The sequence below is a fragment of the Monomorium pharaonis genome, chromosome 5 (assembly GCF_013373865.1).
Source record: "Monomorium pharaonis isolate MP-MQ-018 chromosome 5, ASM1337386v2, whole genome shotgun sequence".
Lineage (NCBI taxonomy): Eukaryota > Metazoa > Arthropoda > Insecta > Hymenoptera > Formicidae > Monomorium > Monomorium pharaonis.
This window is the reverse complement of record NC_050471.1, coordinates 24144930-24171780: the sequence shown is the minus strand read 5'-3', so window position 1 is coordinate 24171780 and position 26851 is coordinate 24144930. Positions and strand designations below refer to the sequence as shown.

Sequence of the window (26851 nt, the reverse complement as noted above, 5' to 3'; positions counted from 1 at the left end):
ATCTTAGCTAGATCTCTTAATCATACTTTTTGTTATGTAGATCTCATTAGAGAGATAACAACAATCCTTAGGTAACAATATATGCTTCTAAACAAATGTTACTTATTATAAGAGCTACTACTGCTCTAATATAATCCTTTTGATATAATTTGATAGAAATCTATTTTGAAGGATCTTTCTCCGGGCTTTTTCAAACATAAATAGAATTGTTGTAACACTCACAGCAATTTTTTGTATGGATTTTAGAATTTAAAAACCAAAATTAGATTCATATACACATACAGCGAATGTCCTTAGGATGTTTTCAATAAATTATTTTATCAAAAAATCTTCGTCTTTATAGATTTAAAATAAGAAGGAAGATTTCAAGTAAGAACAGGTTCACTTTGATTTGTAAATTCCACTTTCTGCGAGGAAGACTACAAATTTATAATTAAAATGATCTTACAAATAAGATGGGCTGTATTAATTATTACTTGAGATCCGTTTTCGCTCTCGGCCCTTCAATCGCTGCTCCGATCGAGTTCTTCCGGTAAAGGATTATCGCTCCATGCGGCCGACGAAGAACCAGTTCCGCCGATATATCAATACGTACATACACACGCGCACGTTTTTCTCGCTCTTTTCTTCTCTCTCTTTCTCTTTCTCTCTCTCTCTTTCTCTTTCATTCCTTCATTCTTTCATCTCTCGTGCATTTCCCTCGCTCGTTTTCCCGGCGAATAAGACGTCCGCATAAAGGCGAGTTGCCACGAAGGGTCGCGTGCGTCGTTAGAGGCCAGTAACGTATCATCATGCGATTACACCGCGCTAAAAACGTGCCACGTCAACGCGTATTAAACGCATACAGCTGCGAGCGATCGCGCACACCGACGCGAAAACGTCTATAAAAACGCCTCGTCCGCTAGCAAATTGATTGCGGTTCCGACGGTCCAGAATTTCGCCAGAGATTGCTGCCGATCAGGCCAGATGATGACGCTCTTCGTCATTGGTCCTCGTGCTGGTCGCACCTTAGGAGAGAAAATTTTTTAATCTTGTTAATCCACATCCACAGGAGACGTTTATTAAGTCTCGTCCGTGTCCTTTCTTCACCTAAGACAAACGCTTACAGGAAAAACTACAGTTTTCATTGATTAAACATCAAAACTCCTCCTAGTCACAAAACGAATAATCAAAGTAATTAATGATAATTGTCTTCGCGCAAAAGATTTACGAAATATCCACAGTTCGTGTGATTCGAAATAATCGAATTCTATTTTAAATTGTTAATAGAGAATTTAAATTTGCTCGAGGTTACAATTTGTATGTTGATTGCATCTTTAGATGATGTTTTAAAATAAACAACTTTTAAGAGCTTAATAATTTTACGCTAGCCCAGTAAAGTAATTAATTTTATGTAACAACTTGCAAATTGTATTAGATGAGTACAAGCCTAAAAAATAATATTTGTTTACATACTAGACACAGAGTACAATATTACTTTAATCGATGTATCGATGCTTGTTCGAAGGATGCTTCAACGGTACGCGTTTCAATTTGGATCGTCAGCTTAATTACACACGACGTAAATCGCCGTGTTGTAAATCATTAAACGGCTTATTAGCTATTCAGCCAAGTATTAAAAAAGCGACGGGATCGCGACATTGAAAGTAAAAGAATGGATAGACCGCGGCGTAAACAGAGTGGAACGCTTGAGAAAACGGCCTCTAATTGGATCATTATCATTGGAATCGCAGACAAGAATCGTGTTTAAGGAAGTGTATGTCGTTTATTAAAACGGCGGTCAGAGGCCGAACCCGTCGTTAACGTATTTATTACGTTTGATAATAAAAAACTTGCCTAATACGCAAAGGGTATCGCGTTAAGCTAAATACTCTTATTGCGGAATTACTTTATTAAATTAATAACCACAAGAAATACGTGATTTTTTTTATTATTATGATTTGAAATTACATATATTGATAATTTCACAAAGTTCAAGTACTTTATATCGGAATGATCAATTTTATATGATAAAATCGAATAATTCATAAATTATGTTAGACATATACAAACTTAGTAAATATTTGTTTACTGTATATTAGACTTGTAGTTTCATATACTATGATATATTCCAATATACTTTTATATTTTATAACGTAAGTTTTACAATTGTACAAGTCTGTAATACAAATCACTTGTTTAACATTTTAAAAAAGTTAACGTTTAAAATTAAACAAAATAAATTTGCACTATGAGCGGGAATCCTTTCATTGCATTAAAAAAATTATATATTGTATTTCTTAAAGTAAGAGGACTATGTACTTTTAATGGACGAGAATATAAATATTCTTTCTTAGGACATTCTTTGAGACTAAGAATATGTTCTTTTTATTAAATTTTTCTGGACAGTGATATTTTATGCGTGTTTTGTTTCATGTTTGCAACGATTATATCGTTATAATTTAATATAGTCAATATGTAGTATTTGATGTTCCTTAACATCGTAATTACATACGTAAATAATAAGTGAGACGAGAAATAAAAAGTAGCTTGAGGACCTAACTTAATAATTTCAGACATGTGTGTTTCAAGAATCAGTATTTATAACTCTTTCATTAATTTGTTTTTATATTTAACCTTCTGGATCGTGCAATTAAAACACATACACACAATGCGCGTTTTAATGAGATTGAATATGTTAAAATTACATTTTTTTCATATCTGTGAAAAATTAGTCCTAGAGTATAAATGCTGTAGAAAATATTATTTCACTTATGAGTTGTTATGAAAATTAAACATATCTACTACATTATCTTTCAGAAGAATTTATCCTGTAACTGAAGAATATTTCCTGACGACTATTTTTTAAAATAGAAAACTCTCTCTTTAAAAATAAGAACAAAACTCTAAAATAGAGAATACAATTTCTTTCGGTATAAATATAATGAAATAAATATAATGAAAATAAAAGAAAAACAAGACAGGAAGGGACTATCGCAATAAAATTCGTTAGAACTAAAAGTGCGCAAAAAAGCGTGTGTTACGAGGGCGTAAAATTATACAATACCTTGCTAGCAAAAATTAGAAGGTGTGAAAGAATTGATGTATTTAAACGGATGTTAAAGAAGCATGTATGTAAATCTATGTAAAACATAATAGCTGAAAAAGCCAAATAAACTTCAATCAATCAACCCCGTCTCTCTCTGTCTCTCCCAGTCTCTCCCCGTCTCTCCCCGTCTCTCCCCGTCTCTCCCGGTCTCTACCCGTCTCGATCCGTCTCTCCCGGTCTCTCCCCGTCTCTCCCCGTCTCTCCCGGTCTCTCCCGGTCTCTTCCCGTCTCTACTTGTCTTTCCCCATCTCTCCTCGTCTCTCCCGGTCTCTCCCCGTCTCTACCCGTCTCTCCCCGTCTCTCCCCGTCTCTCCCGGTCTCTCCCGGTCTCTCCCCGTTTCTCCCCGTCTCTCCGGTCTCTCTCCGTCTCTCTCGGTCTCTCCCGGTCTCTACCCGTCTCTACCCGTCTCTCCGATCGTTATTCCTTGGATACAATTTTCCAGTGACAGAATATAAAGATACAAGAATTATGTTCACATAAACTAAGAAACTTCATAAAATATTATAAAAACGAACAAAATATAATATAAATAGAATTAAAAAAATCAATCTTAAAAGAACAGAAAAAGAAAACTCTCGAGGTTTCAATATCTGACCTAAATTCCAAACACGATTACTGCAAGAACAGAAAAATACGGTAACAATATAGAATCTTTTTTTTGTCGTTATTATGTATACGATAAAAAGATGTTCCAGATTTGCATTTTTATGAGGAAGGAAAATAATTGAATAAATCTTAAAAAGAAAGAATTTGTATTAAAAACAGGAGACTAAATAAAAAACAAAATTTTCCATTCATATTAAATGATCTAACATAATTTAAATTTAAACTTTCTTTATAATAATAAAAGTTAAAAAGTTAAGAAATATTAAATATAAAATAACCTTTTATTTAAAAAAATGATAATATTGTATCAAATATTTTATTAAAAATTTATTTTATAGAAAAAGAGAGAAAGAGGGAGGGAGGGGGAGAGAGAGAGAGTTAATAAACAATGTCTAATTTAATTCCTTCAAAAATTTTTTGAGAACAAAGATCTTACAAAGATCTTCATATAAATGTTCTTAAAACAAATCTATATATGAATTTTCTGTAGGTCTTAACAATATTTAAAAGTAGATGTTATTTTGAGATAAAAATTCCAGTATCGAAATGTCGAAACTATAATAATTTTTAAGAAGGTCCTGATGTTTGATGAAGTATAAGGCAGGTCCATATTCTATATATATATAAAATGTAAAAGTTAAATATATTAATAGTATTTGAAAAAAATTTATTTACTTTTATCATAGAAGAATGTTATTAACATCAACATTTTGTTAATTTCATTTTTTGTCAAGTTATAATATTATTTTACTGTATAAATGTCATGTTTATTTCGTTACCTGTTATTGGTTCTTACATAAAATGAGCATCTTATAATTCTTATTTTGTCATTATAAAAATATTTAATAGCATTATTAATATAACGACTTTAATAAATTAGATATTGTTGATAATGTTTTTACATTATTATTTTAATCACGTTTATTTTCAGAATAAACTATTTATTGATTAGAAAAGTTATTGATTAAAAAGCTGAATATTTCTTAAATGAGAAGAGTTAAGCAAATTAAACTGTCCGAAATTTGTGCACTCAGATGTGGTACATCACACAGTAAAAATGTATCTAATATCTATATATAGTACAAAAGTAAGAATTATATTTAATACTTCCATTATGCATGAGCGTGCGTATTTCAGACAGTTGATATTTAAAAACTGTAGTTTTGACATTTTAATATTAAGATTTTTATCTTAAAAAATTTCGGGAATCTATTCTTAAGCATTGTTATATCTTAACAGGACTTCCTGTATAATTAAATATAAATATTATAATTCCTTAATTAAAAATAAATATTACGTATTCCTTTTGTTTGTATAATCTCTTATTTGTATATTCAAGAAAAATAACAAAAAAATTAAAAAATAATTATACAAAGATATTACATTGATTGATTTTTTATATAAAATAAAGTTTGAGAGGAAATAAGAAAAGCTGAATATATGTAATTATATATAATAATATATGAAATTAGATATATATTTATTAATTTATTATACAATATATAGATTATATTTTGTATAATGTAATTTCAATTTTACTTTTATATAGAAAATGCAAAAGTTAAATTCTTAATTATTTTTCAATTATTCTTTTCACTTCTTCCATATATGTGGACAGAAATTATACAAGAGAAAGAAATAATGGACATATTTTATATAAATAATTATATATTTATATTTCATTTTATGCCGACTCTTTTTACCATGATAAGCAACTTTCCAAGATCATCTTAAGAATCTAAACACGAAAGATTTTATGTGGTCTGCCGGAATGTTAGCTAGCATAATCACAAGTTGAACAGTAACCTCCGACGGAATTAATTTGCGTAGCTCGACTTTTTATCGCGCAACGCACGTTGCGGATCGAGCAGCCTCGTTGAAATCACGTGAATAACTCGCACGTTTTCTTTCACGCTTGACGTTCGTTCGCATGGATTCGGTTAAAACGCGGTTGCACTCGAGGCCGTTTGTAGCCTCGACCGGCCGGCGAGGCACGGGAGTTATTATCGTGCGCGGTTATCAAAGTTGATAGATGATAGCAGGCAGCCGCGCTAAATAATTTATGAGAGAACGAGTTAAACAATTTTCACGTCCGGTTTGATCGCGGATCGCGTCGTCTTAATCTATTTTCGTTGCGTTCGCCTCGCAGCGGAATTGTGCATTTCCTCCTTAACGAGGGAAGCGGTTGTCTCCCGGCGTAACGCATAATGAACCTGACACGATGATAATGAGTCGACTAATTTCGTGATATGAGCGCGACGCGCTTCGGCTCGGCAATAGAACATCTCTATGCGCGATCGGGAGAGAATATTTTTATAATTTGTACCTTTTTCTCTTTTGCATAATTAACTTGATGCAACGAGAAACGTCCGAAATTATAAATCCGGCTATCATCCGGTTTTGTAAACAGAATTGAATCAAGTTAAAAAAAAAAGCACACTGATATGCGTATCGTTGTTTTGTGTAATTTGCTTCTCGTATCGTAACATTGAGGTCGCGTGCATACAGAAAAGTTTTTTTTTTTTATCAAATTAAAACTGACATATTTAATAACCCCGAACATTGTTTCACGTGTAAGCAAGAGTATAAAATCTTCTTTAAAAAATTGAATAATCTTAAATTTCAGCAAAAAATATATTTTTTTCAATATTATTTATAATAGTCATATAAAAAGCACAATATGATTAATAAAAATAATAATAAACTTTTTTTTAATATTTGAATATATTAAAGAAGGGCCGTATTATGGGCTCTGTACGTATACAGAGAAAAAGTAATATAGCCAATAACATATGTAATTGCGGGCTACCAACTACATAAAATACTCAATACAATAAGATTTACTGTTAATGCAAGTACAATTGCTACTGCTGTTGATACTGCAATAGCATATATTATTGAGTATATATTTGTAGTTGGCAGCTCGCAACTACATATCTTATTGGATATATTGCTTTTTTTTCAGTGTACGTATATTTGCATATGGTCTGCAATATTTACTTTTTATTTAAAATTAATATATAATTTTACAATAAAACATTGAGTGTTTTATTAATTAAAATATATTTTTTAAACTTATTTTTATGGTGGACCATTATTATCATTGCAACTTTTCATCGGAATGCAGTGTTGTTACATTTTTAAAAATATTTACTGCAATAAAGATATCATAATTTTTAGAACATATTGAAGAATACTTTAATGAATATAATTATTAAGTTCTTAGTTTACAATATTGACGAGTTAAAAAGTTAACGTTTAAAATGTAAATGTGTGGCGTAATGTCACCTCCTGTATTATTTATCTAATGTTTCTTTTTGCTCAACTTATTAAAAAAATTATTATATTCTTGAATAAACGAGAATATATTTCTTGATAAAATTATATTAAATTATACTACATTCGTTCATGTTAACAACTTATGTTTATATGATGATGCTTAATTTTATTTCAATAGTTATACATTTAAAAAATGAAGATATTCTCAAAACGTTCTTTGAGTTCTTTCTTTGTATGTACTTCAAATTGTCCACCATCGCTCTTGCAGCATTTGATCGGGATTATTAATTACAGTCGTTTCATTCTGTTATGAAATTTGGCGCAAGTGAGCGGCGGTGATTGGCCGGCATTGACACGATAAAGGTATTATCGTTCGCGAGACGATCCCTCAACCTGCCATTGCGCCAGGGCGCTTATTACGGATTATAGATTATCAATAATGAGCGAGAGATGCGGAGCGGACGGAGACGGACCGCGAATAAATAGCATCTAATTACGCTGATTAATGCCCAACCCTGCGATTTTTCATTCGCCACGGCCACCTCAACGACAATCTCGAGAGCTGATTCGCACAAGCAGCGCCTACCTGCCATCAGTAAATCTTAATTGACCGGCACTTCGAACGCTGATCGAAATAAAACGCGACGTCGATGACTTTTATCTCTCCATCCTGCATTTTATATATTGACACTTTTAGCCTTCCAGTTGATTATCTTAACTCGCAATATTTTTTTTATCACGCAAAAACATTATTTTGAAATTTATAATAAATTACAAATTTAATTTCAATATATTATATTAGATTGAAGTATTAAAATCATCTGTATTTTTTGTTTGTAATTGAATTGGTCATTTAAAAAGCTCATATGTTTATTTCTATCTTAAAATTGAGATATTAAGAGATTAAAAAGGGAGATACATAATTTTCTTCAATTATCACATTAATGATGAATATGTGAATTTTTATTCTACACAATAGGTCTATACATCTGTAATTTATATGAAAAACATCATAAGTCAACGATTGTGTTCTCCTTGCATATTATATTTTCTAAAGATGAACTTAATAATAAATCATTTAAAACATTGTAATTTAACGTTAGAAATTTGTTTTTTTTTGTAAATTGCATATTTTTTAACAATAAAATTAAACATCTTTATTTCACAATACAATCTGTTATGTTATAACATTCTTAGAATTATTATACAATATTTATAGAATTTCCTGTTCTATAGAAAACTCTTTATTTCACATATGAAAAAAAAAATAATACTTAATTCATTGAAAAACATTAGTTAAAATTTTCAAAATTAGTTTTTTTTTAGAAGTAAGTTTTAAAAGTTTCTCTCTCTTTCTCTCTCAATATAGGAAGTAATACATACAGCATCTTTTAGATATTTGTAAAAATTTTTAGTTGTTAAAGCTAATGAGTTTTTAGTTTTCCAAAAAATATAATTTTTTGTTTATAGGTTTTCTTAAATTACCGATTTTGTTATAAACGTTGCGTTTAATTGTTCCATAATATAATACAGAAAGATTGTAGAAATATTGTAAAATGCAATGTTTCTGACAATATTTTAGATGTGTGTCATTATAATAAAATATCTTAGCATATATGACTTACAAGAATATCATATATCCCTGAATTAATTTTTAAACAGAAGAATAAACAATTTTCACGTTAAGATATATCTTATATATTTACTTTCGTTTTTGAACATATTTTTGGAGACTCACCTCTTTAAATAATTATTTTATTAGAATGCAAATAAAAAGTTTTTATTGCCCTTTTTATTTTACTTTCTATGGCTTTTCAATTACAAAAAAAACCAATGTTGCCCAGTTATGTATTTTCCTTTTTTTCGTAAATATTTTTGAAAAAATGCAAAACATAACAAAATCAATATTACTTAATTAAGCATTTATTAACATACTTATTATTACTTATAGAAAAAATTACACGTACAGCTATTCATTAAATAATAAAACTGTTTATTTATTATAAGGGGCGTTATTTAAATTTTTACACGTCAAAAAGCTTCAACTAATTAGAGAAAGACAAAAAATAATCAAAAATTAAACATTAAATAAAGAAATAGAATCTTAACTTTCTTGTATATTAAGAAAATATATTGTGTTTTTAGTAGTGTCCCTGGCCATAATGGTTTCACAATATAAAGAGCTTTCCTTTTTTAATTATATCTCTGAAATTTTAGATGCAGAAGATACAATTTGAATAAAGTGATTACAAGCCGTAGAAAGGAGATATTGATCAATTAACTAGCATAAATACATCATATCGATTTTCCGAGCAATATATTAACATTATCTATGAAATTCATTGTGTAACTATTTGAAAATGGGGGATGAGGCAAATTGGATACAGGTACCTTATTTAACAATATTTTTGAAGCATCGCTGCATTATCTATTGCCAAAATAAAATTGCAAAAAAAATCTTTGCCACATTACACTGCAATATGAAATATTGTAATGCTGCTGCATGTTTCTATGCCGTGTAAGTGATACTTGTGTATTTGAACCGCCCGAGACGTTTAAATGTAAGGTAAATTCGTACAAATACGATACCGAAGTATCTTTTGTGGTACATCGCTTGCGCGAACATCGAATAGTCAATATCAAAATCCTGCAATCGCGGGAGTTGCGGATTCCCCGGAGGCGAAATCTCCGGGACCGCGAGATCAAATGTTTATTTCCATCTTCGTTTTACTCCGCGCGCGCGCACGCACGAGATCGAGATAACCTCGGTACGGAGAGGATGGGTTTTGGCATCGCCCGGTCAATCATAATTCTCGATCTTTTATTCAATTCTGGCCATTAGCATGCATACACGCGGCACGGAATCGCCGATCCTCCTCGGAGATACGACCGCCTCCCCGTCTGAGAGGGGAGGAGGGAGGATGATATAGCCTCGGATTGTCCTCGTAAAATCACTGGAATTCTATGTTCATTCAATATGCGCCGGGACGCCGCGGTGCGGCGCGGCGTGCGCCTTATCTTGCGCGTGCCCGGATAAGATGGGAAAGCGATTTTCGGGCGCGGGTCTCCTCTGCCGCGAATCACACGTTATTGCTCGTCGGACGTCGCTCCTCTGCCCGGAACCGACGCCATTTTAATCAATACCGAGGGGATTTTGCGCAATATCGGCGGCATCGCCGAATCGTTCTTCCTCCCCCTAGTTGGATGACAAATTAAAAACAGTCTATCTTCAGATGACATTTTACTGCCGCGTATACTACGCTATGCGCCATTTTTTCTCATACATTTTTTTCTAATCTTTTGTTCCTGTATATATTTACAGTTCGCATCTGTAACGCTTAACGTTGATCTCTCGTTTCAATTTCGCACACATTTTTATGTTTGCATAATTTGTTTCTTTTCTTTTCCTTCTCATATTAGATTACGTGTTTAAGGCCACTTTGTAAGGACTCGATTCACTCGACGCCCAGCGAGATGTTTACCTTGCGCCGCGGTTACAAATGGTGCGAAATTAAGATAAATTCGCGATCGTCCGCCATCGACCGTCGTCCTCCAGTCTCGTGTCGCACGAACATAATAATTCCCGTCGAAAGTATACAGTACTTAATTCGATATCGATATCGATCACGCGTGAGATAGGCTGCCGCAAATTACAACGTTCCGCTGCCCGGATGCAACGATCCGTCGATCGTTCGCCGAGCTCTCAGTCCTTTGAGAAAAAGCAGGTAAATTATTACTCGCATGATCATAACTTTCTTACAATAATTAACAATAACAAGCGATAACAAAGCTTTCTTTTTGTTTCCACGGGAAGTATGTCGGGATAAACGTCGAGTGAACTGAGTTTAAGAAAATTGAAGGCGAAACTTGCGAATTTACTTCAGGCAAAGAAACAAGTGAGTTTTCTCCGTTTAGGTTTTATTACTTATTTACTGCATATTATCTGTTATTATTTATTTAATAGTAAGACAAGTATTTTATATTTATATACTATATATTACATAATATATATAAAATTTTATATTATTAATTTTTTGCATTTTGAGAACAGTAATTGCGTAACACATAAGTGAAAAGAACGTGTCCATTTATTCCTTTTCTTAAACTCGCAAATTTCGCCTCCAATTTAGCCATGCGAGCCTCCAATTTATCCTGCGTAAAAGAGTATCGCAATTATCGAGCGAGACCTGCAGATTTTTAGCAAATTGACGCGATTGAGAGATTAGAGAGCTTAGAGCCAGGTATTAATTCGCAAGGGCGACCCTCTCTCGAAAGTTTCTTCTTTTTATCTGTAAAATCTACCCCGACGAACTATGCGCTCCTCTCTTTCTCTCTCTCTCTCTCTTTTTCTCTCTCTCTCTCTCTCTCTCTCTCTCTCTCTCTCTCTCCCGAGAGAGCGCGCGACTCTGGAATTACGTAGGTACGAACTCGCGTTAAGAATTATTACGTTGTTAGATTATGTCTAACAATGATGATTGCCGCTATAATCTCTCTCTCCGTTACTTGGCGTCACGCTCGGCTTGACACCGCCGCACGAACAAAAGGAAACGAAGGACCGTACGTATACTGGAGACCCGCGGAGTGAAGTGTGCGTGCGCGCGAATTCATCGATTTACATCGGCAAAGTGGCGAGCACGAAAGCGAGCGCGAGTGCAGCGGTGCAGCTGCCCCGATCGGAGGAGAAGATTGAAGAGGAGTGCACACTTTACTACATGGTTAACTTCATTATCGGAACGCGCGCGCGCGTCGGTCGTTGTTACAACTACTCGGGGCCCCGCGTTATTGCTCGGCGGTTAGCGTAACTACTGCATTTGTTTTCGCTGCGAGACATGCACTTTACGCGCGCGCCGATCCACGCCGCGTCGCGCCGCGCGCACCGACAATAGGCTCGCGCCGATTAAGTAATTGCGAGTGTTCGGCTCTGTGTCGCCGTTATCGTTTATTACTGCTCGGCTCTTCTGTTTCACCTAGGCATCGCACATCGGAGACCTCTAGAGATCGAGGCGCATCGAAGATCCCAGGGACCTCTGCTCCTTCAAGCTTTTCCTCAGGTTACATTACATTTTCGTTCCTCGCGTAGCATCGAACTTCTCTCGAGCCTCGGAGAGCAATTTTAACGTCCCACCATCCAAAAACTCCGATGCTGATTTATCCGAAAGCTGACAACTCTTGAGACAACTACATATTAACTTTTCTTGTTTTTTTTTTGAGTTTGAAATCTTTCTAGTAAGACATGCTATTAGTAATATTGAGAAGTAATATAAATGCAATATTCTCAACGTTGGTCCAATATCGTAAAGTGAACACTTCACTTTATTTAACCAATTTGTCTAAGCTGCAATATTAGGTAACAATATTTATTTAATTTTGTATATTAAACATTAATTGGATTCTAATTTAGAATTAATATTTTATGACCAATATTGATGTTATATTGGAAAAACCTCCCATACAGCACAATGTCCAAAATCGGGTTATAAGACGTTTTTTAAAGATGTTTTTTAGGAATTGATTAAAACATGACTAAAAAATATCTTAAGAACATCTTTAAGATGTTCTATGTCCAAATTTTGGACATTGTGCTGTCTGAGATTGGTCAATCCACTCCCAATATAATCAATATTTAGCCTATAAGTTGCTAATGTATTGTGTTACTAAGGCTTTGTTCTTCCCAGAATTTGTGAACAGATTCTTAAATGCTGAACTTTGCTTCGAAGCACCGTTGTCTTTAATATTTAAAGTTATCGAGGAGCTTGTTATATTCCCTTGTCTTCTCCGATCTTTGGAGGTTTGAAATAGACTTCAATTCGAACGGAATTATAGGCATCGGTATTTATGTAGAAACTTTACATTTTTCTCGGGCCGGTTTATCCTCTTTCTGAATATATATTCCTCTTTTCAGGTTGCGACGGGGAATCGGATGAGGGCGGCAACAAGAGGCGAAGAAGCAGGACTAACTTCAACAGTTGGCAGTTGGAGGAATTGGAACGGGCCTTCCTGTCGAGTCATTATCCTGACGTCTTTATGCGAGAGGCACTGGCTGTGAGACTCGAACTAAAAGAGAGCCGCGTGGCAGTAAGTGTCTACCACCAGTCTTACTTGTTTCGTTACACACATAGAGCACCGCCGACACTACATTCTCCGAATCATATATAACGGAAATAAGACGAATAACATTAGACTTTGATTCGAATAAAAAGAGGATGTAAGTTGGAAAACATTAGACATTTTGCTACGTTTCAACATTTTAAAAGACGTCATAATTAATTTTGTTCAATTTAATTGATTTACTCCGAAACGGAATATAAACATAATAACACATATAGCACAGAGGTTTGCAACAATATTGTTGTAACGTTGCAATATTGCATATTATAATGTAATTTATAAAGGCAATTTATTGTTGCTACAATATTGCAGCAATGTACATTTTGCAACGCTTTTGCAATGTTACAATCATCCAATGAAATATTTTTCCAATCTCGTTCCAATTTTTCTGTGCTATATGAAAAAGGTGGATTACAATTTTAACAAGATTTTTTACTTTAGTTGCAAAAGTGTTAAATATATTAGAAATATATAACGTAATGTTTCAACATTCTTTACCCACCTTGCAATGAACAAAGCCTTAATTTTATTATAAAAATCTAGAGTAAGAAAAACATGCGATGATAAGAACACCTCGTACGAGCATCGCGTGATTCTTGTTCTTCAACGTGCGCAACAAAAGAAACGGACGAGAAATAAAATTGTAGAATAATAAAACAGAAGAAATGAAATAATGAACATAGAAATAAGATGATGTCGAATAGTTTGCGGCATGTAATGCGAGTGTGATGCGAAGAGAAGATAAGGACTGGTGGAGATTGACGAGATATGTAAAATGAGGAGGTGCATCAGAGATGAAAGAGGGGAGGCGGATGTATGCGCTATTTGCGGGGCCTAACATGCGTGTCTAAGCGGATAAATATAAATATCCGCTTGAAGGACCTAAGGGTAACTGTATGTCCGACCGGCCGTGAAATTGAGAACTCACCCTTCGCGGTCCTGTCGAAGGATTCGGCTGGACAGCGTTCGGCGAACGCGGGCGTGAGCTGTCCGAACACCGGAAGAAAGCCGGCCACGTCGTACAGATTTAATGCCAGCCTTTCGCGAAGCCTTAATGACACGCGCCCACGTCGCGTCATTGCGATAAATCCCTACGGGGGATCTTTATGACTATCTGTTTTGCGTTTGATATTCTACAAAATCTCTTTTGCGTTTGATATTCTACGTTACACCAAAAATTTATTCCAAAATTAATTGGGGCGTAGAATTTAGTCTGTGGATTTTGTACATTTATGATCAAAATAGGCTTTTTTATCTTAAATATCTGAAACGCATGTTAAACGACTTATAATTCGCAACAGATTTCAAATTAAACTTTTATTTGTAATCTTTTATGTATGTATACATTCTTTTAATAAATCCTATATGTACATAGTTTACAAAATTATCAATATACAGAGAGAATTTTCTGTTAAAAATTATATTTAAAATCATGATAGTGAGATAATAAAATGTCGAAGAATTTTACATTTACTTTATTAAAATTGAATCAAATTATCTTTTAATATAAATATTTTACAAAATATATTTTTTAATATAAATTTTATATTATAAAAAATTATTTTTTATTTTATTATTATTAAAATATGATTTAAAAAACAGTTATTTTATAATATTAAATTTACTATAATTTTACTGAAATTAGCTAATATTATTTTGCTAAATTGGAAGTCCTTATTGTCTCATACTATAATTTTGAGGGTAAATTCTCCATGTAGAATTCTGTTCAAAGTTTTGTTCTGTTTAAAGATGCTTATAAATAAAAGTCGTTATGCATGCGCTTAAGTTTTTTGAAAAAATTTTAAATATTCACTACATAAAAAAAAAACAAAAAGAAAGACTACGCTTGCAAAAACATTATTGGGAAACAATAGCGTCCTATCGGCGCGGGTGTTATTTAAATGGATGATCGCCGAACGGATAAATCTGTGTTGATTTTGCACCCTCGAGTGGATCCCTGAAGGTAACAGACCAGATGGACTAACTACCCCCTCGAGACAGGGGCCAAAGGTCCGAAACCGGAACCGACGCCCGGTTGTCTGTCGACCCTCGAAAATTCGATCCCAAAGTCACTTTAAATTCGTGTCTATATCGGCTCGTCGATCTTTGATAGCCGTCGTAGACTGAATAAATTCGCGTTGAATATGTCGCGGGGACTCAGGACTCAAATTCGAAGCATGCGGCTCGAGAGTTGAGATTAACGTCCCGAGTGTGGTTTTCGTAGCGAGAAACGCGGTTTTCGTTCCTCTGATGGGGCTTTCCAGATGTGATACTCACATGGATCCTTAGATTCAAGTGCGGCTCGATAACGTTGATCGATCCGCATCGGTCCGCATTTATCTGCTTGTTACAATATTCCGAAAGGAGATGCGTGCCCGCAGCAGGACATACGTTCACGAGGGGTTATCGTACGTGGTGATCGATGTTATCTAATCTGAGAGCTATTCCCTGTCGTGGGGAAGCCCCATCGAAAGGACGCGCACCGGCTGTGTGACATCATGTCACTTTGTGTCACCGCTCGGCCGGGTTATCGTCTTCGCCATCTCTCCGCTCTGCTCCAGCAAAATCCGATCCGATCCCTCGCCTATGAGGATAGAGAGAGAGAGAGAGAGAGAGAGGGAGGGGAGGGGGGGAAGATCCAAGAGTACTTCGATATTTTCCGACGCATGCAGGTATTACAGGCGATCTTACGTTATCGTGTCGCACAGTCCCAATTTCGCGTTTATTACAGCCGCGACTGGTCGTAAATAACATCGGGAACCGCGCGTTTTGATTTATCGCGAGAGAGCTTGCGCAACATTGCTGTCATCAAGGCACTATTTGCATCCGACGACAACGAACCCGCGTGCTCATCCGCGCGAGCGCGCCGGCGAAACGGCGAGTTGTTCGCAAAGCATCGCGTCGTGTGCCAATCGCATCCGTTAACCGTAACGCGATTATTATTCTACGATTTTATTATGATCCATTGTTTGCACTTGACTCGCGACGAAGCTCCACGTCGCGAAGTTGACGTCATCTTGCGAGTAGAGAGAGAGAAAGAGAGATGATACAATTGAATAAGCAATGCTCGAGACAACGGTCATTCAGCTTTCTTCTGCTCGGCATTTTACTTTCCGCACACTTTTCAAGCGCACCCTAGTGTGTTTATGTGTAAAGCAGCCAGCTAGCCGGCCGGCCGGCCGGCTAGCCGAGCGCTTCCTATTACGATAAAAACGGGAAGACAGTAAGGCGAAGGGTTAATTATGGTATGAAACAATTTAATCGGCCGAGGGAAAGCGGCTCTTATCGCGGCGGCGGCGGCGCGGAAAACATCGTTTATTAATTGACGGAAATGTAATTACATTAGAATGCATTATCTTTCCCGACGGACTCCGTATGGTGATTATGGTTATCGGCGATATAACGTCGTTTCTTCGAGTTTTTGCTGCCATAAAGATATGCTTTATGCGTGTCAGGCCGCTCGTACGCTTTACAATATACAAGCGTCATCACCTCCTTGGCAGCCGCGCACACGAGGGAGGAAAAAACTATGTTATTTAAGTCCGTCCGAGCACGAGATCGACTCTCATCGGACAGAAACGGCTTGTTAAGCCTCTATCGGTCGCCGATAATTCCAAACGAATAGCCGCGCTACTAATGCCCGAGTCGTGTTTCCCACGTATCATATTAACGTAATGCGTTACAGCTGTGCCCAGTTTGGAACTGACGGCAGACAGGATGCCCCGTGAGGTTTGCGGCTGAGATTTCGTACAAGTTACGGTAGCGGTATTCGTCGACGAATTTGAGCGATCTTATCTGTCGGCGAGAGATTGATTGGCCGTCATTTCCATTCACGATTTTGGAATCTTTGATTTGTTGTTGAAGACATTTTTCTTGATTATATGTGTTTTTAACCTTGAGATGCTTTTTTTTTCTTTCTCTAAAAAAATAATTTATAAAAGACTTTGTTTTCTAAGGAATTTCAGAGTTGTTTTTGTTTCCGGTCTCAGGATTGTAGAATTCAAAATAGTAGATTATATGTAACGGATCAAATTTTTGAACATGATTTGATTATCATAAAACTTTGTTTTTTTAGAGTTTTGAGGTCGCTGAATTTAAATATTATCTGATAATGTTAAATTTTAAGGAAGTAATGATTTTACGTACAATGAGGAAGGAATTTGTGTAATAGAACTCATCGTAATAAGAGTTTAGAAATTAATGCCCTTATTGTCATCCTTTCTATTCAATATTATAAAAATTCTTTGTATTGTAACATGTTATTAATATATAATTATTATAAGAATAGATAATTAAGTATATAGTTAGGCACTGAAAAAAAGAGTCTTGTTGAATTAATTGGAAATTTGATTAAAGTGAACTTACGGTTCAGATTCTAGTTGAACCTACCAGATTTCTTAATTCAACAAAAAATCTTGTTTAATTAATTGGAAATCTAGTAGGTTTAACTAGAATCTGAACCGTAAGTTCACATCAACCAGATTTCCAATTAATTCAATAAGACTCTTTTTTTAGTGTGTATTTAGTGTAAATTCATGCATATAGGAGTGTGTTCTAAACATCCATTTTGAAATGAAAAAAACATAGTACTTTTACTACAGATTTAAAAATTACGTGAAAAATTAGAAACTTTTGTTTAATTTTTTTTTTTTTAATACCTTTATTAATCTTTTATTTTAGTTTATTTTTTTATTACGTTTATTTTTAAGATTATTTTAAAACTAATTGCTTAGCATTTGAACTCTATATAAAGTGATACTTCAAATTTAGCATCATTGAGCAAGGTTAAAAATTCCTTAAAATAACATTTTATTGTAATCAAATGTTTTTTTTAAATTTTGTTCTCTATATATTAAATCCATTACTTCTAATTTTGTATTTCTGACCTCGGAATCAAATAAAACATTACTAAGTTATTCCAAGTTTCATGAAAATCGAGTCAGAATTTGCAAAATAAAAAAGAATAGCCAATATAATAATGGTTCGTCCTGAAAGATGGAAAGATTAAAATAAAATTTATGATATTATTTTTTAGATTATACTCTTCTATGTAAAATTATAATAATTTAGTAAAATTATTTATGTTTGATCGCTTGACGATATCGTTGACTGACCGTTTTTCTGCAGATTATAATATTAAGTGATGAAATAAATAATGAAAATTAAGGTTGGCAGGTTAAAATTATCGACATAAAATGCAACAGCGTTCAGATATTATCAGATTGGAAATTACTTTGGTAGCCGTGGCAGTTACGTTATGGGATTTAAGCACAGCAGGACTCGCGCGGAAAGTCGAGAGGCTAGAGAATTAAATAGCGTAAGCGCGTGCGACGGATTCTAAATAGGGCCGTCGAAGTAATCAAATTAATTACGATCGCCTGAAGTTTAATCGCGAGTAACGGAAACTCGCGGATAACGGCGGGGAAGAGAGAGAGAGAGAGAGAGAGAGAGAGAGAGAGAGAGAGAGAGAGAGAGAGAGAGAGAGAGAGAGACGAACAAGCGCTTTGGGCTCGTTCAGGGGTTCGTAAAGTGTCCCGGAGTCGAAGAAAGTTTTGTAAAGCTACGTGACGCGAGGAAGGTGTTTCAGGGAGCCGAGGGGATCTATTGATCTTCGGCTCGCGTGAGCTCAGCGCCGCTCACCGGCCGGGCTGTACAACTAATGTCTTCATCTCTCTCCTCCTCCCACAACTACCCCTTTGCTGCCATACCCCTCTCGCCCCACGAAAGAGAGAGAGAGAAAGTGCCTTCGCTTTTCCCTTCGGTCGCGTCGTGGTTCACGCTAGCCCTAAATCGTCGTTCATGCCACGAGCGTTCACGCGAGCAAAGGGTTGTCGTCCTCAATGAATCAGGACACCCGGGAGGGTCGTTGGTCCTTCGTCCTGAGACAGGAGCCTTCCTGTAATTTCGGAACTTAATGCATCCGCCCTTCGTGTCGCTTCTGATAGCGCCGCGGCGAAGGCGGTGCGGTGTGATTTAAGCGACTCACAGGGAAATTTCGCGTGGTACGTGGAGGGCGATCCGGGAGGGAAGATCCAGGGGGAAGATCCGCAAATTTACGCGACGCCGCAAGCGTCCGTTACAATTCAAGAGCTGCGGGGAACAACGCTTAGCTTTCGTCGACGTCAATTGGCGCCAACTTGTGGTCGATGTAATCTTCTTCCGTAGAAACACAAAGGAAAGGTGAATCGTGATCAAAATTGATCGACGTTGACGAACTAGACTTTAGGAAAGTGTATTCTGATTCCATCTGCCTAGAAACTGTTTTATTTTTATTAAACAGAGATATCAACAACTCACAAATATTAATTGGTTACATATTAGTTATATCCTTTTTTAAATCTCGTCGACCATCACCGTTGCAGGTGTGGTTCCAAAATCGAAGGGCAAAGTGGCGGAAGAAGGAGCACACGAAGAAGGGCCCCGGTAGGCCGGCGCATAATGCTCATCCACAGAGCTGCAGCGGCGAACCTATCCCACCCGAGGAACTGAGACGGAAAGAGCGCGAGAGGCGACAGAAGAAGTTGCTGAAAGCTCTCGAGAGACAGCAACGGAAGCTCGCTGCTAAAGTAAGCCGCAAACTCGCAAAAATTTCCCTCCGCAGTTAAAAAATGTCAAAATACTTACTATGTATTACTTTCTCATGTGTAAACGTATCAATTTCTTCTAGAAGATTGAAAATTTTTTTATACATATTTATCAAAGTGTTGTGCTTAATCATCTGCAACAGAAACATTAAAAAAAATATCTATATACTTTAATAGCAGAGAGAAAAGAATTTTTTTAGTTTTTATAACTTTATTAACAATTATTATCAAATAGAAAGTGATTTGGCAAAAACATATTTGATAAAAACAGACCAAACCACTTTTAAAACAATTTATGTCGGAATATAGTCGATCATATCACAGCAGATTACATAATTAAACAGCAGTTACATGTAATACGAGTTCTTTCATTTTCTTAATTTTAGGGCATTACAGTGGACTTATCGACATTGCGTGCCGAGTGGGAGTCTCGTAGCGAGGCGGCGTCGGGTCGCAGTTCCGGGAGCGGTCCTCTGAGCAACTCGTTCGGCCAACTGGGTTTGAGTAACGAGAGCAACATATCCACATCCGGTATTGACGCCAACGACCAGGAGATCGACGTGGTCGGCGGGTTGGACTCTTGCAGCGAGAGCGACAGCGAGCGAGTAGACTCGGCAGCCGACGGCTCTGTGGACGGCGAGTGTTTCCTCAACAGTAACGCGAGCGAGACCAGCGAACCCCGGAAAACCCCGCAGAATTTACCTATGGATCACCTGAATCACCAGCCCGGCATACATCACTGGGGTCTGAGCTTGCTGGAGCGACGGCGCGAACTGGTGGGAGTCGGGGCGGGTCGTCAACCGGCCGGTAACGGCGCCAGGAATCTGATCAGGCAGGCCGCCAGCGAGGAGGAAGTCCAGAGCGGCAGCATCGATCTCTCGGTGAAGGGCAGGGAGGAGAGGAAGAGGCTGAACCCGTTCTCCATCGATAGTCTCTTGGGGAACAATCGGACTAGCGCGGCATCGGATCGCAGGCCAGCGACGCCGACATCGCCGACGTCCCCCGTTTCGTCGGCTTGCACATCACCCTCCACGACGTAGTGAACAGGCGGGGAGAGGCGCCCAGAAGTGTGCCGAGGATTAAAAGTTTCACGCAGTCGAGGATGGCGAAGAGAGTGCGATCAAGGAGCCCGGTAACTTGTCGTTGAGCTTACCGATGATGGTGAAGTGACAGTCGGAATGACGAAGAGGAAAACTGGTACTCTTGGTCGTGAATTCGCGCGGGGAGGAATCAGCTACGGTAACGTTTTTCCGTTTCTGCCAGGGTTCCCTGTCGCTTTGACTGAAGTCGCTAGATTCATGAATATTCTCGCGTACTTGTAGACATTCTTATGTCCATCGATAAGCGGATTCTAGGTTCTCGACGTTCTGAAGTCTTTGAGAGTCAGTCACGAATTTGAAGCCAAAGGTAATTAAAGAAAAGGAAAAAAATAGATAAATTGAATATTAGATAAATGAAAAAATTCGCAGGTTATATCATTATTGATTAATTCTGGGACTCTTTGACTCTGAAGGAATTCGGGGATTTAGGTATTGCGCCATCGATACGGATACCGGCAAGACTTATATCATTTCGACATATCGAATGCATGCGTGACCGTAGTAGATCGAGTGCGTTTGATTTCGTCCATTGTGTCTCGTTTTAAAGAAGAGAAAATGGAAAAAATGTGCAATAAACGCAGGCTGGCTAACTAGGTGGCTTGTCTGACTTTGTCGGTAAGACAGAAAAAGCGAGAAAATGAGTAAGTAAATGAGTAAATGAGTGAGTGAGAGAGAGAGGGAAGAGAGAGAGAGAGAGAGAAAGAGAGAGAGAGAGAGAGAAAGAGAGAGAGAGAGCGTGCGTGTGTGTGTGAGTTAAAGAAAAAAGAGAAACAGAGAGTGCGAGTGCATATACGCGTGTATTTAATGTAAATAGTGGGAAGGAGGTCCGTTTATTTAATTTTCGAGTAGTCGATACCCCAGTGTTCGTCGATCGCGGATATTATTTAAAGCAATAGAGCGGGGGTTCTCAGCTCATTACACACACCTTACGATTGGTTCGATGAAAATTATTAGAGCAGCCACTCGTTAATACGACTTGAAATTCTATAGGGGAGATAGACTGGCAAAACAAATAACTTTTTCCAGCGTTTTTGTTTATAATAGCGCAGTGGTTAAGGATATATATCGTGAGATGTCACTTCAGTTTGGCAAAGAGACGAAGGTAAAACCAAAATGCTATTGAGGACCTCTGCGATAGGAGTTTGTTTGGCGTTGTATATAAACTCTAAGATCCTAAACGAGCGTGAGTACGATACGGTACAAAAATTTGCTGTCCCTCCAACCCGTAAGCAATGTTGATCTATAAGCTCGGTTTAGGGTTGATTAGGGGTGATTAAGAGTTGCCATACGATGATCCGGAATATGCGAAAAACCAGTACCTATCATATATCCATTAAAAATATATTAATTTATTCTCCAGACCACGTCGGTGTTCAGTCATTGCACGTCGTCCCATCCCTCTTCTCCTTTATCAGAAATCTGAAGAAAACAGCGCAATAGGATAGGATATCCGAGGGCAGTGTAAGTATAAAACAAAATTAATTTGAGCTTATTAATTATGCAAAATCAGTTTATTGTTTCAATATGTATTAAGAATTTTTTTAAATATAATAAAATAATGTGGGATGAACAGTTTCTATTACAACACAAGATAAAATTTCACTTTTGGAGAATTTTTTGAAAGACAAACAGAGAGAGAGAGAGAGAGAGAGAGAGAGAAGTAGCTATACGGAAAAATTTTATTAAAAAGGATGTATAAATTAGATACTTTTTAAAGTATTCAAACTGATTTTTTGTTCTTATCAGTATTAATAAAGTGTAAACAATATTTAGTTTTCGAGAAATAAGTGTCTTTGGAAGACCTGTATCGGTATTACAACTATCTTTTACATAGTACCCTAATAGTACAAAATATTAGTGCAATATTGGAAAGTAATGTAAAGAAAATATTCCCAATATTGTAAAGTAAACGTTTCACCTTATTTAGCCAATTTGTTTAAGCAGTAATATATTGATTCAATATTAAACTAATATTGACCCAATTAATTTTTTAAATTGAACATTAATTTCATTCTAATTTAGAACCAATATTTTATGAACAATATTGACTTTACATTGGGAAAACGTTGCATTGTTGGGACGACCAATGCATTCCCAATATAACCAATGTTTAGCTAATATTAGGCAATGTACTGCCAATGTAATGTGCTACTAGGGTAATAATACATATTATTAATATTTTATAATATGTATTATATGCTTAATTAATAGCGCATTGCAAACTTATTTATATAATTGTTTTCTTAATTTTTCGTACCTACTTATATACATATCTCACATATTCCACATTGTTTTTCAAATTAAAAACACATTATTATGATAATATGGCATTATTAAATATATTTCGTGTTATAATTTTATTGTAATATTGTAAATATTTCTAAAAGTAGACATTTTATCAATGCTGTAATGTTACAAAAATATTAAAGCAACATTTTACAAGGATTTTGCAACGTTACGAAAAAACATTTCTACAATTTTTTTATACTATAATGGATCTAGTTTACTCGATTTAACGTAATTAATATATTGACATAATTAATATTAAATAAGATTTAGCTTTATCAGCAGTTTTGCTCTAATCGCCAAAACTTGTTGATAGTTGAGATGTGAGAGCACACAATATACACATATAACTTTCATTGGAAAGTCAATTCCAAGTTTAGTGAAGAATAAGTGGCGTTTGCAGGACGGATATTTATGTAAATTCGCGCAAGCGCGATTTATGTTCACCACGAGTCCAGGACGCTCTCTCGCTGAAAGTCGAGAGCTTTTGTTCGTTTAACATCGATGCGAGGGGAAGGAGACTGGCGGAATAATAACGATGTACGACAATGCGGCCGCTGTCGACGTCGCGTGGCGAACAATGAGTCGCGCATAAATCATAGACACGGCGTAACATCGCTTCCGCTGTTATATTGCAATTCTACGCTATTTATATTCGGCGCCATTAAAAATATCTGCGGACCGCGGATTCCTAAGTCTTACTGAGCAAACTTTCCATACGATTCTAATAATATCCCATTGTGTCAGTATCATTCACTTAGATTCTAAATTAATTGTCTAATTGTGCAATTTTGTGAAATATTGAAAGAATAGATGAAGAAGATGAAGATATTATATGAATTAATGTTGATAATTATCATATTTAAAATGATAAATGGCAATTTAAAATTGGAATTTAAAATAATAAGAGGTTGTTTGGATTTATTGCATCAATTTGACATATCTATTATTATATGAGAACAAAACATTTTGTAATATTGAATTTTGTTTCTTATATATTTCAAGAGACTTCTAAATCAATTCCAAAAAATTTCCAATTTATTTTCTTTTGGATGTAAAAAAGCACATTAATTGTAATCGTATTATTCAACAGCAATTATCTTTAACAATAATTATTTAAATTTTATAATAATTTTTTCAACAGTTAAATATTATACTATTTTCCATTATTGGAATTGTTTTTTTTTTCAATTATTATAAATCTAATTGCAAATTAAATTTCAATGTGACCAATTTATTAAATATACAGAAAAGATATTTACTGTTTCTTAATAAAATAAAAAGAAATAAATTGTTAAAGACTCCTAATTTTAAATAACAAATTATGTTTTTGGCCATTAACAGGCTATAAGGAGTTAGCGCAATAATCAGTGCGCAAATTAAAGAGAGTTTTAACATATAATGCTATAATCTACAAAATAAACGTTACAAATTAATTGATAAACATTTCGGCTTAAATATGCCATCTTCAATGATTGGATTTCGTAATACTGAGAGAGCGCAAAAGAATCGTCAACTGCAATCAGGAAAAAATCCAAAAATGTAATTATTAGTATATCATGCGCTTAATTATTTTGTAAATTGTAGAATCATGTATTAAAATACTCATTTATTAACTTAATTTGCGCATTGATTACTGCGTTTACAGCCCGTTAATACACTTAATTTATTATTTATCAAAATTACTTTGTTCCAGGAAGCAACTTATCCTCTAATAATTGGTAGAAAAATTATTTAATATATTGAAAAAAAAGTTATCTATCACCCATTTTCTAGAATGAAAAAATATATTCTTATTTAAATTAGGTTTAGCACTTTAAACTAAAAATAAAGATGTTTTTATTGATCATTTTTGGGCTTAAGTAATTATATTTATTACTTTTAATAAAATCGTTTTTGTTGCAACAATTTTTCTACTTCAGGATAATATTCGAAAATTTCTAGTTTGTTGATAAATTTATTTACTTTGAAGATAATATTTTTTTACTACAGAAAATTACACTATTTTAAATCATTCTTCCTTTTAAAAATTTATATGTTAAGAAAAGATAATTATTTAAAGTAAATATTTTCTTATGTAAATATAGAACACAAGAAAATGGTTTTTAAACATTCTGATCAATCTTATTAAATATTACTATTAAACTCAAATGTTTTTAATCATATGTGGCAAAACGTGCATTATATAATTATTTTCAATAATTCTTTAATCTAAAAAATGTACGAGAAGATGTATGGCCGTCAAGTGATCACGAATTTATTTCTTCAAATAAATTCGCGATAGCAAAAGCAAGAGAAAAGCGACCAAGATGGCATTGCTACTTTAGCAAATAGAAATTGGTGGACGTCGCGAAAACGACAATGAAGAAACCAAGGGAGAAAGTGGGGAGAGGACAACGTAATGGATGGTAATATGCGTCGCGCGAAGACAATAAAGCGCGTCGTCGCTCGCGATTTATGTTACGAGCATTTACGTGAGCGAGCGAGCGAGCGAGCGAGTGCGCGTCACCGGGCGCCTCCACAAAGGGCCATTGTGCGATTGCGACGTGGCGCGGTTAATATTATTAGCCGTTCGCAGAGGAGCAGCGCTTAAACGGCCAATGCTTTCTGCCCCCGCCCTCGCCTGAGGACTCTATTACCGGCCAATCCTCGCGGCGACTGCTGCCTCCTCTTCCTCGTTCATCGCGCACCGGTCCATTGTCGTCGGGCACGAACGGCATTACGTTGCCCCTCTTCAGCCCCCGGCGGGGCCGAAAGCGGCGCTTCCCGATCGTTGAGGATGATCGTAATGTCCTAGAGCGTCCATAGGAAAGACGCGATCCCGGCATCCCTGCATTTATTAGCAATTAGCAACGAAACTGATGAAATGCAGGATTCATATTTTTTATCAACTAATGATCTAAATTTCTTATATTCCTTTATTAAAAAATAGTTTAATGTCGTCACTTATGTTGGCTAAGATATTACTTTTTACAATAATTATTTAGATTTTTAAAAATAGGGAGAGTTCTTACAGATATTTTAAAAAATTGATATCTAACTGGGTTTCAAGACTAACAAAATGTCGGCGCGTGGTTCGGAATCCACCCCTTTATTTTATGTAGTTTGTTGTTAAAAAGATAAATGGCATAAAAAGACAGAGAATTAAATATTAACTAAAAAAGTACACGACGTGTTATAAATTAAATTTTATAAATTTTTATAGATGACTTATCTTAATTTTAAAATATTTCTACCATGATATATGCACTTTATATAAATAGAGATGTAAGTACCATTAGACTAAAATAAGATAACATATATATATAACTATGATTGCAGAAACTGTAAGAACAACGATTGTAGCATCCATAAAACAGATACCTCTAACGTCGAGACAACCATAGAAGTCACTTAGAGAGTACTACGGTCCCCATAACACTTTTGTATTGATGGGCGAAGATTATTTTGTGACAGAATTATTTTGTGACAACCTTAACTTTTTTCTAATGTAATTATTATTCAGCACTGCTGCAAACAGAATAGACAATTTTATCTTTATCTTTATTTTCACACTTATTGGCCGAATATTATTGTATTGTTTAATTATTTATTTATGTTTATTTGAATCTTATAATTTAATGCTTTATAATTTCAGTTTCATAACTTAACTTCTTTTTGTGTATCAGTTTGTGTTATATTTGCATTAGTTAAACTTTCCTGCTTATAGTTTGGCAATGTAACTTTTAAATTTGCAATTTTTATGCGTGGGAGTAGTAACTAGGATAGCTCTTATTTCTTTGACGTAATCCAAAGGTAC

The 26851-nt window shown here is 35.4% G+C and overlaps 1 protein-coding gene across 1 annotated transcript in view; it reads left to right on the top strand.

Moving 5' to 3' along the window:
• LOC105829620 (homeobox-leucine zipper protein MERISTEM L1) overlaps positions 1-22128 on the top strand; it is a 47146-nt gene extending 25018 nt beyond the window's left edge. Inside the window, exons 2-4 of the mRNA XM_012668628.3 lie at positions 12877-13049; positions 19445-19648; positions 20053-22128. Of these exons, the coding sequence (XP_012524082.1) occupies positions 12877-13049; positions 19445-19648; positions 20053-20706 (1031 nt within the window). The 3' untranslated portion in view covers positions 20707-22128. The remainder of the gene's footprint in view (positions 1-12876; positions 13050-19444; positions 19649-20052) is intronic.
• The last annotated feature ends 4723 nt before the right edge of the window (positions 22129-26851 follow it).